This window comes from Gymnodraco acuticeps, unplaced genomic scaffold, assembly GCF_902827175.1.
Source record: "Gymnodraco acuticeps unplaced genomic scaffold, fGymAcu1.1, whole genome shotgun sequence".
Taxonomy (NCBI): domain Eukaryota; kingdom Metazoa; phylum Chordata; class Actinopteri; order Perciformes; family Bathydraconidae; genus Gymnodraco; species Gymnodraco acuticeps.
In genome coordinates this window covers 51,475-69,390 of record NW_022990316.1, presented here as the reverse complement: position 1 = coordinate 69,390, position 17,916 = coordinate 51,475, and the positions used below count along the sequence as shown (strand labels likewise).

At 44.4% G+C, this 17,916-nt stretch overlaps 1 protein-coding gene across 1 annotated transcript; it reads right to left on the bottom strand.

The window, feature by feature from the left end:
- Positions 1-15,134: 15,134 nt before the first annotated feature.
- LOC117550613 (general transcription factor II-I repeat domain-containing protein 2B-like) lies at positions 15,135-17,270 on the bottom strand. Its single transcript, XM_034223046.1, is given in 3 exon segments — positions 15,135-15,384; positions 15,498-16,681; positions 16,683-17,270. Coding segments are annotated over 3 exon segments (1,773 nt in total). The 3' UTR covers positions 15,135-15,383.
- Positions 17,271-17,916: the final 646 nt, after the last annotated feature.

The window sequence follows — 17,916 nt, the reverse complement described above, 5'->3', positions numbered from 1 at the left end:
GGAGTAATTAAGGCCTTTTTTGAAGAATCTACCTCGCCTCCTGATTGTTTAAGTGGAGTAGATGGAACATTTGTTTTGCTATTTGGTCCAGTAAATGTGCATGCAGTATCCCCTAGATTGGGAACGCGGTAATCTGGCTTCCGCACTGTACATTTTACCTCATTCCTTATCAGTGTCTCGAACTGTTCTACCGTGCTACACCACAGTTCTGGGGGCATTTCTTCGATGGTGTTAAGAGCCATCCTTACCCACCCGGTGGTGCGAACCTGAACCAAAGTACTGGCTTTTTGGATATATCTCCCATGTTGGGTAAACTGAGGACACAGGAAACACAATAATACAGTTAGATGAGTCACATATTGAACTTGGGCAGTTAAAGGCAATATTAGTCTCTGACTTATGATCAGGGAGGGAGACAATCCTCCTTATTCTCCCTCCTTTTCTCTCTCTTTGTGTCTCTTGCACCATACTGAATGTCTGTGTGGTGTTTGGATACAACCTGTCCTTGTCGCTAGGCACTTCTTTGCCCGTTGGTGTTGTTTTGCCCTCAGGGTCTGGACCCTGAGTGGTCAAGTCGTCTGCGCTCTTAGATAAGAGCACCTTATTTTCTCCCTCAGACGGGAGGGACCTGTCGTTGGGATTTTCACAGCTTCATCTAGCAGGGCGTTCTTGGCCAGGTACAGTAAACCCAGAATGACGATGATGGTGACTGCCTTCACACGCCAGCATCCGGTAGAGGAGAGAGACGACATCTTGAAGCGTGAATCCACTCCGCTCTACCTTGTACTCTCAGGGCTGTTCTGGTCACTATTAATACCTGGAAAGGACCTTTATACCTGGGAGACAAAGAATCTTTTCAAGCGATTTGATTAGTACATTATCACCAATCTGAAAAGGGTGGGTGGGCTCCTCACCAGGCTGGGGGAGCCTGTCAGCCCTATGTCAGATATTTGACATAGTTAGTCATGTAATCCTCTGTCCACAAAAGAGTGAGTCTGTGGGGCCTTACTGGAGGACTAGATCCTGTGAACATTGGTCTTCCCATCAATACTTCGTGTGGGCTGAGCCCTGTCGTTGCATTTGGTGAGTTTCTGATTGAGCACAGAACTAGCGGCAGCGCGTCTACCCATTTTAGTCCTGTGGTCAACATTGTTTTAGTGAGTTTTTCCTTTATAGTCAAGTTCATTCTCTCAACCTGGCCTGAGCTCTGTGGATGATAGAGAACATGCAATTGCCATTTGAACCCTAACACTGTAGCTAGACTCTGGGTTATCTTAGAAATGAATGCTGGACCTCTGTCACTGTTAATCCCTGCTGGAACACCAAATCTAGGGACAACATCTTTGAGAAGACACTTTACAACTGTTCTGGCGTCTTCTTTTCTGGTAGGGTAGGCCTCTACCCATTTGGAGAACTGGCACACTATTACCAAAATATATTTGAATCCTTGGCATGGTGGCATGTGCGAAAAGTCAATTTGCATATTTACAAAGGGCCCCGAGGGGGGCGGTAAATGTTCATGCTGAACTGGACCTTTTCTTCTTCTTGTCTGCTGGCATATCATGCATCTATCTACAAGGGTCTGTGTAGCTAGTGTAATGCCTGGAGCAAACCATTGTGACTTTATAATCCCATTCATCCCTCCTTTTTGTGAAGGTAAACTTCTGTTGTTGCAATGTTGAGGTAGAATGAAGGAGTCTGGAACCGTTGTTAGCCAAGAGCACTGAAGAGTTTTATTGATCACAGTACAGACAATAACGGCCGGGGAGATCATCTAAGTTTCACACATGCCCAGTGCTCCACCAGCGATCTCTGCCCCCAAAAGACACAAAACATCTAACCAACACGAGGAGAGGCGGGCTTCCAGAAAGCCTGCGTATAATCAATTAGCCGATGCAAGACAATGATCTGCTTGTCTCAAAGAGATGCTGCCAGGTCAACCCTCGGACATAGGAGACGCGTTTGACCTGTGACCTCAACCCACAGAGAAGTCTCTGACTGACTACAAGCAGATGTTTGCAGTATCACAGACTCTAAGGAACCATAAAAGACTCTATAAACAGATCAGATGAAAATATTCTCTTACACTTTTCCTACATGTGATTTGCCATGTGCAACATGGAGGAATGAACGGGGACAGACCATCCGGCCGTCTGGGTGGAGCCACAAGCTGGACTCAGCGTCAAGTGTACAACCTCATCTTAGCCATAAATCTTTCTCCCTAACATCAGCGCGGGCTTGCATGTCCGCGACATCATTAAAGGAAGGCAAACAAATGGTTTCTGCGGGTTGTGTCGAGGGGCATTGGAGCACCATAGAAGAGGAGGAAACTGCTGCTTGTTTAGCCGCGGTGTCGGCTAACGCATTTCCACGCGAAATAGGATCATTAGAATTTGTGTGAGCAGCACATTTAACTACTGCTAGCTGTGCAGGGAGCAGGATAGCGTCTAATAGCTCAGCTACTAACGCATGATGTTGAATAGGCTTACCAACCGATGTTAAGAAACTGCGCATTTTCCACAAGACACCAAAATCATGGCACACACCAAATGCATACCTGGAGTCTGTGAAAATGGTTGCAACTCTACCTTGAGCCAAAATACACGCCCTGAGCAGAGCATACAACTCTGCAGCCTGAGCTGACGTGCCATTTGGCAAGGCCCGGCTTTCTAAAACTTCCCAGTCATTCACAACAGCGTAGCCTGCTAAGTGTACTGTGTCAGACGGCCTGCTTGCAGACCCGTCTGTGTTTAGAATCATATCTGAATTAGGGATAGGAGTTTGCAACATATCAGCTCTGGGGGAGGAAGACATGTCAATCGTTGTGACGCAGTCATGTGTTATTTCAAAATCTGGAATTGGCACCAGTGTAGCTGGGTTTAGGGGGGGGGAACGTTTAAGAGTGATGTGTGGACTTGAAAGAATTACCGCTTCATAACCAGATCGCCTTGCTGCCGTCATATGCTGAGTAGCAGAGGTGTTCAGAATATGCAAAACTGCATGTGGGACATGTACTACACAGTCACTGGCCAGTACAATGGGAGAGGATTGTTTTACAACTATCGCAACTGCGGCCACAGCCCGCAGGCATGAAGGCATACCAAGCACCACAGGGGAGAGTCGGGATGAGTAGTATGCAACAGGCCGGAAATTAGAGCCATGCTTCTGCACCAAGATGCCCGTTGCAAAGCCCCCCTTCTCATGGACGTGTAGATGAAAAAGTTGATGGTAGTCAGGGAGCCCCAGGGCAGGAGCAGATGTGAGGGCCTGCTTTAAGTCCTGAAAAGCTGTGTGCATGTCCTCAGACCATTGAACAATGTTAGGGGCAGCCTGCAGAGTGGCAGCACGCAGGACAGAATCCATTGCAGCGTACTCAAAAATCCAGTGTCTGCAATAATTTGCCATGCCCAAGAAGGAAAGCATGTCCTTCTTTGTGCGAGGTGGTAGTACTTTGTTCAACAGACAAATCCTTGCTGGCGAGAGGAGACGGTGTCCATCCCTCAGAATGTGACCCAAATACGTGACCTCAGTCTGGCAGTATTGCAACTTGGCCAGGGATGCTCTGTGTCCGCATTCAGAAAGTATTTTCATGAGCAGAATGGAGTCGATGCGACAGGCGTCTTTATTGGGAGAAGCTAACAACAGGTCATCTGCGTACTGAAGCAAGGTACTACCTCCTGTCAGGACCAAAGTGTCCAGATCTCTCCTCACAGCTGCTGCATACACTGTCGGAGATTCAACAAACCCCTGTGGGAGGCGCGTGTATGTGATTTGTTTACCTTTAAAAGTAAATGCAAACAGATACTGGCTGTCTGGATGCAGAGGAACAGAGAAAAATGCTGAACATAAATCAATCACTGTGTAGTACTTAGAGTCCGGGGGCAGAGAAGCTAAAATCGAATTGGTGTCCGGCACAATTGGAGCTGTCGGAATGACAATAGCATTAATAGCTTGCAAATCTTGGACAAAGCGCCACTCATCAGGGCGATTGTGTTTAGGTATGGGTAGAATTGGAGTATTACAGGGACTAGTTGTGTAAATTAACACGCCCTGATCAAGCAAAGATTGGATTACTCCTTCAATCCCCAAAATGGCTCTATGGGGCAAATTGTACTGTCTGATAGCTGGCAATCTGGCGTTGGCTTTAAGTGTTACTCGATGTGGAGGCGCTGAGGCAACAAAACCCACATGATTCTTGTGTTTTGCCCATAATGTAGCCGGGACTTCTGAAAAATCTGAGGGGGGGCCATACTCTGTGGGGGGGTTTGGTTGTAAATGAAGGAAGGTGCTTTGGGAAAGAGCAATCGGCTCCGCGAGACGCAGCAGGAAATGCGCCTCTCCAAAGTTAATTACGTTAGGTGCCTGTGTGTGTGTGTGTGAGAGAGGGGAAAGTGAGGCTTCCAGCTGGGCCTGGCAGCGGGCTGCCATGGCCCCCACCTCCTTTGGGTTACTGCCTGGCGTAACAGCCACCGTTATGTAGGAGAGGGTTTCTTCAATATGATAGCCGTGTTGTGATTGTGTCAGCCTTAGTGGTAATACACATCCTTGTCGGGAAATGAACAAATATTGTTCACTTGTCAACCGATCTGATTTGTTGCAAAAACCTCTTACTGATTGCGCGTAGTCATCTAACGGATTAAAAGCTGCTGTGCAATGACAATTCAACACAGGTCGCATAAGAGACATTAAAGACGCACAAACCGGAGAAATGCTAGCAATCTTCTGAATCCCTGTTGTGGAGAAAACAGAAATCATGTTGAAATCTGGAAATGACCAACAATAAAGGTTGTCTCGCGATGATTGAATAAATTGGACTTTCTGATAGACCTTACTGTCAGGAATTGTCAAAAACAATCCGTCTGAAGTGCAATGTATTGTTGCCTGTAATTTACATAGTAAGTCCCTGCCCATTAAATTAATAGGACTTCCATCTGAAATAATGAAAGAGTGTTGCACATTTGATCCATTAATTGAAACATTAGTGGTCTCTGAAATGGGTTCGGACATAGAAATTCCTGCAACACCGATAGTTGTGACAAATGTATTGGTTGCTTCACACACTTTCTCCTTAGTACGCACGGCAGACAAGGTGGCTCCGCTGTCAATCAAAATATCTACAGCCGTACCACTAAAATCAACGGGCATAATCGGATCTTCACGCGGGTTATTGGAAAGGCGAATTGTTGCTGCTTGAATGGGGAAATGCTGTGAATCTGATCCTATATCTTCCTGGCACCCCTATCTTCTATTAAATCCACTTTGTTGAGCGTTCTGCTCCTGCTGAGTTTGTCTGTCATACCGTGGAGGCTGCGTTAATGCCAGATGTCCGGACTGCTGGGGAAAGTTAGGAGGAAGTGCGGGCTGGGAAAAGGGGGGCTGGGTGAGGGGGGGCTGTGTGTGCTGCTGGACCCCCCACCGCTTACCACACTGTCCTGCCCAGTGATCCGTTGCTCCGCAAACATGACATGGCATCAACTTTTTGGGATTTTTGTTCTGCTGCTGTCTGCTCTTATTATGATAATCCTGTGATCTCCCCTGATTTTGATACTGCTGTGTGTGGTTTTGTTCCTGAGTTTGATAAGCCTGGGTGTTTTGAGGAAATTGTTGAAGCAGTTGTGAAATTCTGGGAGTAAGAAATATTTGGCTCCTATGCAACGCACGCATTGTGGCGATAGTCATTTTCCAAGATTTAATTTGCCAATCCGGAGTTGACATCATGTAGGCTTGAGCTGTCTCTGGGATTAAATTATGTAACAAGGTCTGTATGGCAAACAAATCATTACCCTCTCTTTTAATTCCCGCATTATTGTCCCATACTGTCATGAAACGCTGGATAAATTCTGGGACATTTTCTGCTGGGTCTTGTACACAAGCCGTCACTTGGGAGAAATCTGTGTGAGTTTTAGCGCATGCTCTGATAGCCAATGCATCGACGCTTTGTATCCACATGTCTCGCGTCTGTGTCGGGGGCCAGTCCCCTGCGGCTGTACACTCAGGAAATTTAAACTCGTCTCTGCACGTGGGCCAATCTGCTTTGTATGTTAAGATTATCAGCTGTTTAACATCATGAACCAAACAGTTATAAACTGAACAAACATTAGTCAACCATGACAGATACTCATCTGGACTTTTAGTGGGACTGGGAGCGTGGTTAGTGACATCAATGACCTCAGCGGGTGTCCAGGGTTTGCAAACTGGAACATCTCCTATCAGAATTTTCGGGGCGGTCACACTTTCTTCAGAATTATTATCCTGAGATGTTTGCTTTGTCGTGTACATTTTACGCTGGACATGTTTTGGAAAACTGGTGCCGTACGGCGAACCTGTGTAATCTTGTAAACGGAGTGGCGGAGTGCCAGGAGTGGGGGTCAATAGCGGACTGCCATGTGAAACATTCCCCTCCCCCGCTGCTGCACTCTGCTCGGCGTGTGCCGAATCTAATTCGCTATATTGTTCTGTGTGATATCTCAAACCATTTTTATTCATGATAGCTGCAGCTGTCATTAACAGATCATCATCGGAGTTTCTCGCAACGGGATTTGAGAGTTCTGTCGCGGGAATTATTTTCGTACAGAGAGATACAGCCTGCTCTCCGTCCAACAGCCCTGCGTCTGTCAAAATACAAATGAGCTGAGATGGGGTTGGAGTTTTACCACATCTTTTAATCCAATCAAAAAATATTGATTTTGCAATGTCTGGAACATTCTCACCGTGTCTTTCCCTGAATCTGGACATGTTTTCTGATCTTACATCAAAAGCAGCCTCTAGGCTAAGCAAATGACAACTTTTTGCACATTGAGAAACGTTATCAATCAGCGCCTTGAGCTCAATGGAGCCTCGCTCGCTGCTAACAGATTTTGCATTCTTCCTTTCTTCATAACCTCTTTTTTCTGCCAAAGTCATCCAGGCTTTCACACATTCTGTCATGTATTTCTGATCCCATGAACAATTTGAATTATCTTCCACCAGTTTAAATGCCTGACACAACACGGCCATATCAAAACTACCTGTCAGAGGCCAATCAAATTGAATAAATCCTTTCTGATTAATCTGTTGTGAGTGTTCACAAAGTAACGATGTAAACGGCATAACTTTAGACCAATCCAAAGTTCTTCCGACAATTCCAGACGGCATGTTTGGAGAAAACAAATGCGTGTAGTGCACTGGCGGCACATATCAGACCCGGGCCGGGGGGCGGGGCCACATGACCGGGCCCTTTAAACCCAATAAAGCTTGACAAAAATATCGGGAGTCCGGGGTGGTAATCTGACGCTCATGCGTAAAAAGTCGCTCAGTCAGTAAGATTACAATTTAAAACAATGTTTGAAAGAAAAGTAACTAAAGAAAAAGGTGTAATATTTAAAGGGATAGTGGAAATCCGCGAATTTTGGGTTTAACTTATGTATTTTTATTAAAAAGAAGCATATTAAACAATTTTTTTTAATTTCATGCGCCTAGTTTCATTTTATTTTCAATTTTACTGCGCCCTCTCAATGAAACGAAATACTTCGGGAATCGTCGGGAATCTTCGGGTGATGACGAGAGCTCAGGAAGACGGGCACAAACAATAGCGGACATTCAATAGCATTTGCATGTGAATAGCCGACCTTTATTATGGTGAATAGATGTGTTTTGTATGGCTGTAGTGCGACAGAAAAATTCTACGTGACACAACGACATTGGATTAACCTTGAGATGCGTTTTTATTCCGTTGAACACAACTTTTGATCACAAATCAAAAAAGGTAAGACATAATTATTGTAATATTTTTGGAACCGGATGTTGTTTACTTTCTCTTTTCTGGCTGATAGCTCCAGGAATTCGAGGTCTTACAGTGATGACATTACATGTGTGGAATCTGTGGAGTCTCAGCTTTAAATCGTATATCTTGTTTGTGCAGTTAAGATAGTAATAAGGGCATTTCTACCGTGTGTTGTGTGTAAAAAAGCGTTAGCATTAGTTAGCATTGTTTCGCTCAATGCTAATTCAAAGGCTTGGTATTACTCTTGTGTTTTTTCTAGCTAACAATTGTTCTTATTGTCAGTTAGCGGAGTTTCTTACCTTTAAAAGGGTATGAAACATTAATAGTTTCATAAATGTTAAGAAGCCCTGAGACATGTGAGAGAAAAAAAAAACGGTGGGAGGGGTCCACTGGGGGGACCTTCGGCCTTAACTGGTTAACAATGATTAATATTTGTAAAGGCTACAGGTGATCTTAAGATGCGTGAGCTATGCTTAGGGACCTACCAGTCAAGATTATTTGTGCGTAGGGGTGCATCATCTGGCGCCTGGTCCTGGTCATCCTCGCCATTGCCCATGCCGTGAACCATCACCTCGGGCTCGGGCTCGAACAAATAAGGACGTAATGGTCCATCTTCTGGCTCAATATTGTCACCATCGTCGCTTACTGAACCGGATTCAGATTCAGTTCCTAAAACGACATTTTCGTAGGAAAGCCGAGAGGATGTTTCTGACTCGCTATCATCACTGGATACCTCGTACAATCCTTCTTCTTTGTCTGGTATATTTGCCCTTCCACGTTCATTCTGCATAGACGCCATGGTTTGTTATCATATCGTCTTCCTGAGTTTTCGTCACTTCCGGTTAGGCTGAGAAACATTTCGTTTCTAAAAAACTTCGGGGAAGCTGCAATAAAGTGCTTCTAACATGCGTAAGGCAATTATTATATTTTTTTAATCAGGTGTGATTGTTTTGGTACGTAATTATGCTTGCATATAAGTTAAAACGAAACTATTTGAGGTTCCATTTCCACTATCCCTTTAAGATTTCGTTTTTACAAAGGGTATAGAAACGAAATATATAACAGAGATAATAATGATATAACATGACATAAAGTCCAACAAACCACAAGGACAATGAAAACATAGCCTAATAAAATGACTACATTTCTGACACACCATTCACCATGGACAGCCACCATGAGAGCAGAGCAGTGTAAAATTGGCACGGCGGCCCATACATTCACGTACAAGTAGGCTACTGTACAAATTAAATGTGAAGTGTACTCACCACTACTTGAAGGGTACTCGGCGAGCCTTGCGCTCCGCGAACTTGTCCACAATACGCTGTATGTCCAATTTCTTGGCTCGGTCACTTTCGATGGACAGCAAGAACAGTCCACTCAGTCTCTCCTGTCCCATCGTGCTCCTCAAATAGTTTTTGACGAGTTTTAATTTGGAGAAAGAGCGCTCGGCGGTTGCCACGGTGACAGGAAGAGTCAGAAATAAGATGAAGGCTGTGCAAACCTCACTGAATGTAGATGTTACTGCTGGGTTGTAAACAATGACCATTTTTACCAGATCCGCGACAGATTTTAGTTTTTGTATTTGGTCCCTGAAACAGGTTCTGAAAGAAAGCAGCTGGCCAGGGAAGCTGGCGGCGATGTCCCGACTGTAGTGCTCTCTAAGCCGCTGAGCAGCTTGGTGTAAATCCTCATCCTTTGCTTGCAGTAGTGTGTTGGGGTGAATTACCTCAAACATGTTCACAGTTTCATTTAAACTGGTGAATCTTTGGGACAGTTGCTGGATGATTATATCGAGACATGCATTGAAAACGGTCACCCGAAAGTTGCTCTCTGCGTCAGTGAGGCGGCTGTCTTCAGAAAGTTCATCAAAGTGTCTCTTAACTTTCCTGGCCCTGGTTGTTTCAAACTGTGTTTGACTTCCCCATTTAGTAGCCAGGGCAAGAGTGTCCGGTACTTCTTCACCTTGCGGCGCAGCCAGTAAGGAGCCGGAGGGGGAGGGGTGCGGCTGGTCAAGCGTCAGGCCTGGCTCTCCTCTAGACGAGCAGCTAGCAGCTAGCAGCTGCTGAGTCGTCCCTATTATTATTATTACTATTATCATCATCACTACAGCCGAGAGACAGAAAAGTAAATAAGCTAGGCGGCCGAGCTACACGAAGTAACAACAACCATATGATATCAACATTTACCACAAACTCACATTTTCTTGTTGACAGTGTGTGGCCGTGATTGTAGCCTACCTGTAAATCTGGCTAACCCCCACTAACGTTGTTGGCGGGCTGGGGCTCGGGGATGAAACACGGCTGGCGAAAAAAATATCCATCGAGCTTGGACAATTTGGCTTTTCCTTGGTCCTCCTTTTTTATCTTTTTCTTTGCATTTTGTAGCTCCACTTTTGTGTTTATAACTGCTCATGCTTAGGCAGTGCTCTGTTGAATGACAAGTGATTGATGATGACGTTGACGTTCATTTACGTATGGTGTTGATGGACGGCTGTTGATGACGATTTTACCCAAAATACATTTGGAGACAATAGAAGGGATTCACTTGCCATTTTTCATGTTTTAATGTTAAATGTGAGTGTGAAAATAGCAGAACAAGTTCAACTCATATTATAGGCTACAATGCTTTATACCTAATATGACCACGAACGTCAGTGCACTCAGTGGCGCGAGGCAGCAGGGCCCGCCCGAATATCTCGGGGGCGGAGCCTGCTGCCTCGGCGACGGGCCCCCATTGGGTCCCGACCATCCAGGGCCCGGGGAGCCCTGCCCCTACAGCCCCCCCTGAAGCCCCGCCCCTGGTGTAGTGGTTTTCTGCAATTGGGTGTTTTTTAAGTGTCTTTGTGCGTGAAATGGTTTTCCTCTTACCAACTGAATCGTTTGTGGAGGCAGTATTACCCATGTTTAACGGTTAGTACAATAAAACAAACACTGCAATTAGACAAACAAACATGTACTCGCAACAAAATCAGCGCCCTGGCCAAAAAAAATCATCCAGTTTAATTTAGTCCGAAATTACGGAAACGTCAACGGGAGCACTGAAATATCTGTTTAATATGGGCTCTTCTCAGCCATATTTACTAGTAATCTGTTGATGAGCAATAAACTACCTTATTCTCAATCAAAACCACTATGCAAATGTAGTGGTAAAACTGCTCAACCGACTGAGAGCAGAGATTGTTTTAATTAATTCAGTACTTTTTTTTTTTTAATTATTTTTTTTTTTAAACAACAGCCAATTCAATAATCCGTTAGTTTATTAAACACAGTGTGAATGTAATATTCTGCCACCACCCTTCCCATTTAATAGCTCAATTTAGTTATTGAGCTTATGGTGTGATTAACAGAAAATACAAGTCTGTGTTCTTAAACATTCCTCGTGTGCCGTTCACCACAGGGGGGAGGGGAATTCGCCCTCCCTCGTGCAGGACTGAGCAGACACCCGAAAACGGATTGGTCTGATTTAAACCCGTTGAAATCTCCAGAATTCGGCAATTTGTTTCAATTACAAATCCTCACATTGCTTTTTGAAACAGAGGTTCCACCTTGCTGATGCTTTCCTTAAGGTCTCTCCGAATATTTGCAGTGTGTGATTGTCCAGTAATTTAATTCTAGAAACCACACACAGCGGAAATCGTTAAAAGTCGATGTTCCGAGGTTATTTATTAGCCCCAAATATTCTTATTGTTTTATACATGAGCTGTGCTTGCTTTTGTTGGCACTTGCCCCAGCAGCAATCACAGGAAAAACCGGCCAGGATAGAATCCCCCTTAGACACCGATTCCTCAGGTTATGATTAAGCCTTCAAATGTACAGTGGAGAGACCAAAACAAATTGCACTCGCGCAGTTTCACAAGTAATTTTGATACCGTCAATCACAGAGTCTGGTAAGGCAGTTGTTCAAATAGATTTGAAAAAAAGCACTTACCAGTCTTCTGAAGAAATCTCGGTATCCTGTTCCGTGACGCCAAATTGTGAAGGTAAACTTCTGTTGTTGCAATGTTGAGGTAGAATGAAGGAGTCTGGAACGTCGATTAGCCAAAGCACTGAGAGTTTATTGATCACAGTACATTAATTACATACGGCCGGGAGATCATCTTAGTTTCCCACCGTCCCGTGGTCCACCTTGCTTATCTCTGCCCCCAAAGCCACAAACATCGCTGCTACACGAGGAGAGGCCGGCCCACAGAAAGCCCGCGTATACCTAATTAGCTATTAAATGCGAGACAATAATCTCCTTGTCTCAAAGAGATGCAGCTAGGTCTCAACCCTCCCCCACGGATATAGGAGAAGCGTTTGACCTGTGACCTCAACTTACAGAGGAGTCCTTAAGTGACTACAAGCAGATGTTTGCAGTATCACAGATTCTAAGAAACAATAAGAAGCTCTATAAACAGATCAGATTAAAATATTCTCTTACAGTCACCAACCTGAACATGTCATCGCCAACTGGGCAGTTCTGAAGCATAAAGAGCAGCCACAAAACATGTCCCCTCCAAAAGGCATCGGTCTGATTAAAGCAGAGTCATCCCTTTTCCCTGCATCTGACCGTGACGATGGTGAGATAGATCCCTGTTTTAAGCCTTTTGTGTTCGAGGGGTTAATATCCTTAACTGGGGAGTGTGCCGATCAGAGACCTGTGCGCATATTACGAGACACCGGAGGCGCACAGTCTGTGATTGTTGCCTCCACACTGCCATTTTCTGAACAGTCAGCCTGTGGTTATGGTTCCACATTATGCGGCATTGAGATGGGTTATATCCCACGGCCCGTACACAAGGTACATATACAGTCAGACCTAGTAACCGGTTTCTACCCAGTCGCTGTATGTCCAGCATTAGCGTTGAAAGGGATAGTGTTTTTAATGGGAAATGACATTGCGGGTAGTAAGGTGACCCCTGCTCTCGGAAATGATTCTGAAGCTTCCTTGTTTAATCCTGTGATTGTTGCCGGTGCTTTTGGATAAAGATGTGCCCGAGGGAAAGCCAGGAATTGTGGCTTCCCCTCCTCATGAGGATGTCGCGAGCACGGCGCAACTCGCCAGCTCAGACAAGCCTCTCGACTTTCCGACTCTCTCAGCAACCCGAGAGTGTCTGCTAATTTATCGGATACTCATCCTAGTTTTGGTGCTAGTTCTACAGCACGTTGAGATCTGTGTAGGACTCAGCCTTTGGCCAATCATGGTCGTGTTCCTCTGTTATTATCCATACGTAGCCTGTCTTAGCGTACACAAGCACGATCAGCGTCTCATGCGATGGGCTCTGATTGTGCGGGATTACAAAATAAGACATCCGTCTTAAGCAGGGCTCAGAGAATGTGTTGGCCAATGTATTGTCCAGGTTGGTTGAGTGATGTTCTTGTGTGTTATTAGGTAGATTTGTTAGTGTGTTTTGTTCACAAACCTATAGGTTTGTGTCTTAAGGGGGGGGTGTTACGGCTGCTGTTTCTGCCTGCTCGGTAACCTGTCTGGGATTGTCTGCAGCTGTGCGTGTGATCATGTATGAACTGTGTGGTTGCCCCAATGTCATTGGCTGTCATCTCCTGGTCCACTTCCGAGGACACTGATTGGAGCACACCAGATCTGTGTACTTGCTACAGGGTGTACTTTGAGGGTTTGTGACTCTGCAGACCGTTTACATGCATACAAATCTACATAACACACAAGGGGACAGGTAATAACCGGAAAATAATGACATGGGACCTTTAAGCAAACTCTAGGCTATGTGTTGGCAAGCATCATCTGCCGTTTCCAAGTAAAGCACCTCTGATCATTACAATACATCTGCTGTCCAGTGAATTGAGATACATACAAACCCAGCCATGCACCTGCTATGCAGAGCAGCAGGCTAAGACGTGTCAGCTATGCAGAAGATATTTACACACATTTAAAAACAGAAGAATCATGGCAGGAGCAGAACTCATGCTGTGCCGGGGAGCCCAGCAGTGTCTGAATAGTGTGCAGCATAATAAAGCAAGCTTTCAGATAAGTCAGGTTGAGTTTTCCATAAAATCAATATAACAGGGAAATAATGACTGGTATGCGAATGGACCGTGTACAAGCCAACAGCAACCAGTAGCATACACGCCTGTGTTACAGTGAACTACAGAACATTAAACCAAAAGGCAGCAACCAGCAGGGATATGTGATGCAAAACCAATTTAATGCAGAACAACATTTAAACATGACCATATATTAATTACCACTTCACACAAAAACAACAGTGTAGACTACTGGACATTGCCAAACAGTAAGCTCAAAAAAGCAAACTGCTAGCAAGCAACGGGCCACCAGCAACAGCGGATAGTGCAAACATCCTAAAACAGCAAAAAACATAATAACTCACAATAAATAGGCAGAAGCAGCTCACGTACCTTGCTGAAGTGTATCCCAGCGGGAGTTTTAGAGGATTGTTTTGCTTCCAAACTCCCAAAAGTAAACTCCGCGGCGCGAAGGTGGAAGGCCTTTAAACAGGTGCGAACTTCATGGTTTCCTCCAAAGATGCTTGTCAAAGCTAAACAATCGGACTGTAGGATTCCGGCTTGTTTATTAAAAATGTAACGAGCTGAAACAGTAGCTAAAGGTGCCCTAACTTATCAGAGTTACATCAGAGTCGGGTACACTCACTGCGACGTGCACGGAGCAAGCCGGAGGGATGTCTGTTCACATGTTTCGTGTGTTTAACCACTGAAACAAACTACAACACTGTTTTGAACCATCAAAGAAAATTATTTTGTAACTGCTTCTCTGTGATGAACCCTATTGCCCCCTGGGACTACTATTTTTATTTCCATAAAAGTAAAACACTTTTAAGCAGTTTTTTTTAGAACTGTGGACAAGTGTATGGTGGCTGACAGGTGCAAACGCGCTGCATCTGCCCAAAGTACTTCCATTAGGGCAGGGGTGTCAAACTAATTTTCACCAAGGGCCACATCAGCATAATCATTGTCCTCAAAGGGCCAGATGTAACTTATAAATGTAACTAAATGCAATGTAACTAAATGCAATGTAAAATAAATGTAACTACTCCTTAATGTTAAATAACTCTGAATTTATTACTTATTCAAATTACAAATATTACATATATATTTGCATAGATGTAAAAAATATGTTTGCTTGTTGCTTTGTTATTATAACATAAATCCTTTTAATTTGTCAGGTTATGAAACCCACATTACTCCATCAATCAACGATCAAACTATCCAAGTGAATAAAGAAAAATAACATCAAACACAAGTTATGACATTAACTTTGTTCAAACCTTGAAATAACAAATCACTGTAAAACCAACAATTGTGAGCTGCTAAGAACATGTGTGACAGATGTAGCATTTTACAAAAACAAATGGCTGCACACAGCCTTGCAGGGGGCATACATCCAACTAATGAGAGATGGTTTGATTACAGTAAACATTTGTCTGCATAAACACATAAAACCTGCAAACACTAAATACATTGCTACACATATAAAGTAGTATATGTAATAAACTCAAAATAAGGGTTGTCTCAGTCCAGAACTATATTGGTCAAGTTTTTAGGTTAGTTTTTGATGAGGAGATGCTGCCTGTCCTTGAACACACCATGTGGATCCCCTCTCCACCATCCTCATCCATTGATCATGTTCTGAAAATAACAAACACAAAACAAAATGCAAGCACAATCATTACATTGCACATAGTTTAACTATTCTTCTTCTTGGTTGAATTGCATTTTATTAGGATTTTTAAAATGCTTACCAATGTGTTTTCTGACCAGATGTCTGACACCGTTTTTCCGTGGCCAGTGTGTCAATGTCTGGTTTTAGGTCGTGTGCTGTAGCAATCCGTAGAACAGCGTGGAGGTTGCCGTCAGTGATGCGGGATCTGTGCTTGTTTTTGTTTAGATTCATTATTGAAAACATCTGTTCGCACAGATAGGTGCTCCCAAACATAGACAGAACACGGGCAGCATGAAGTTGAAGCTGTGGCATGAAAGCAGGGGGCAGTAGACGGTAAAAGTCCTGGATTGTAGCATCCTGGAACTTTGCTCTCAGGCCACTATCGCTTTGAAGCTCTATTAACTCCATCTGAAGGTGTTGGGGTGCAGTGCACACGTCGGTGGTGAAAGGACTAGCAAAGATGGCAAATCCAGAGTGCTGTGCTCTGAAGTCAGAGAAGCGCCGATCAAACTCATTCATCAAGAGGCTCAGTTTGGTAGCTAACTGAGCACATGAGAAAGTACCGGAACATGAGGCTGAGATGCTCTGACACACAGGAAAGTGGGCAAGATTGTCCTGTTTCACTTGGCACATCCATAGGTCAAGTTTACGCTGGAAAGCCGTGATCGTGTCGGACATCTGCGTGATGACTTGTTTGCGTCCCTGCAGCTTCTGATTCAGTTGGGCGAGATGCTCGGTTATGTCACACAACACAGCAAAGTCACACAGCCAGTTTGGATCTGGCAGTTCAGACAATGTCTTCCCTAAGCTCAAAAAATCGTTTGAGGACTTACTCAGCCACCTTACTTCTGTATGGTACGGCACGTCTCCGTGCTCCGAGCCCATCTCCTGCAAGAACAGCTGGAACTGACGATGATTCAGGCCACGCGCCCGAATGAAGTTCACTGTCTTCATGACCGTGGTCACTATATCATCCATCCCCAGCACCTTCCCGCACAAAGCTTCTTGATGGATAATGCAATGATACGTTATCAGAGGCGTGTGACAGTTACTTTCTTGCATTTTCTCCTTCATTAGTCCAACCAAGCCCACTTTTCTTCCACACATTGCAGGTGCACCGTCTGTAGTTAATCCCACCAAGTTTTCCCAGGGCAATGCGTTTTTAATGACGGACTTCTCCACCGCATCAAAAATGTCCCGTCCCGTTGTGGTCCCATGCATGGCAGCCACATCCAACAGCTCCACAGTGACAGAGAGGTCCGACATTCACGCCTCTAATAAAAATAGATAGCTGCGTTGTATCCGTGTTGTCTGTGCTTTCATCAACAGCTAATGAAAAAGCTATGTAGCTGCGTGTCTCTTCGGCCAGCTGTGTTGCCAGGTTTCCTGCTAGTTCCTTAACTCGGCTAGTGTTTCTTGATAAACTGACATTTTTAAAAGTCTGTATCTGGTCGGGACACACCTGCTCACAGACCTTCAGCATGCACTGCTTCAAAAACGTTCCCTCTGAAAAAGACTTTGAAGCGCGTGTGATTTCTTCAGCCACAACAAACCTAGCTTTCACTGCCGCATTGTTTTTGGTTCTGGCTTTCGCGAACACATTCTGCTGCGATCGCAGTTTGCCTTTTAATTCTTGGGCAATTTGTTGTTTTTCTTGATGGCTAATTTTGGCATACTTAGCTCCGTGTTTGGTCTCAAAATGCCGACGTAGATTGTACTCTTTGACAACCGCCACCGCCTCATAACACAAAAGACATACCGGTTTTTCTCCTTGAAGCACAAACATGTATTTACCTTCCCATCTTTCTTGAAACACCCTTCCATCTGCATCATTTTTTCTCTTCCTTGACATTTTGGGATCATTATTTGTATTTCTCAATTCCACTTGTTGGGAAAATCGCATCGATGTGGAAACACTGCAGTCTAGTGGCGGGATGCCGTCACTTCGCAGGTAACATAATCGGCATGTATTGTGGGAAATGTAGTTTTTGGTCACTGCACGCATTTGACTTATTTATTTTTAGACAATCAGACCTTTTAAGCTCTCGCGGGCCACATAAAATGACGTGGCGGGCCACATTTGGCCCGTGGGCCTTGAGTTTGACACGTCTGCATTAGGGGAAACGCACTGCACCTTCAAAAAGGATCCAAAATATAAACACAAATATGCCAAAACACATGCAGATGAAGAAATATATTCACTCACTTGAACAAGTGCAGCTTTTGGAAAAACCTTCGCCGACTTGACAATCCATGTGCAGTGTTTACAAGAAGCGCCGCTGTTTTGTTCATTTGCATGTGTTTTGGCAATTGTGGTTTTTATTTGCAATGTACGGTGGCCGGCAGGTGCAAACGCTAAACAACGGCCAAAAACACACACATAAGCAGGAAACACCTGCAAATAATGAAATGAAAAACCAACAAACCCCGAAAACACATACAACAGAAAAACGCTGCATTTACAGAAACGATGCAAGCTAAACCTACAACACACAAAC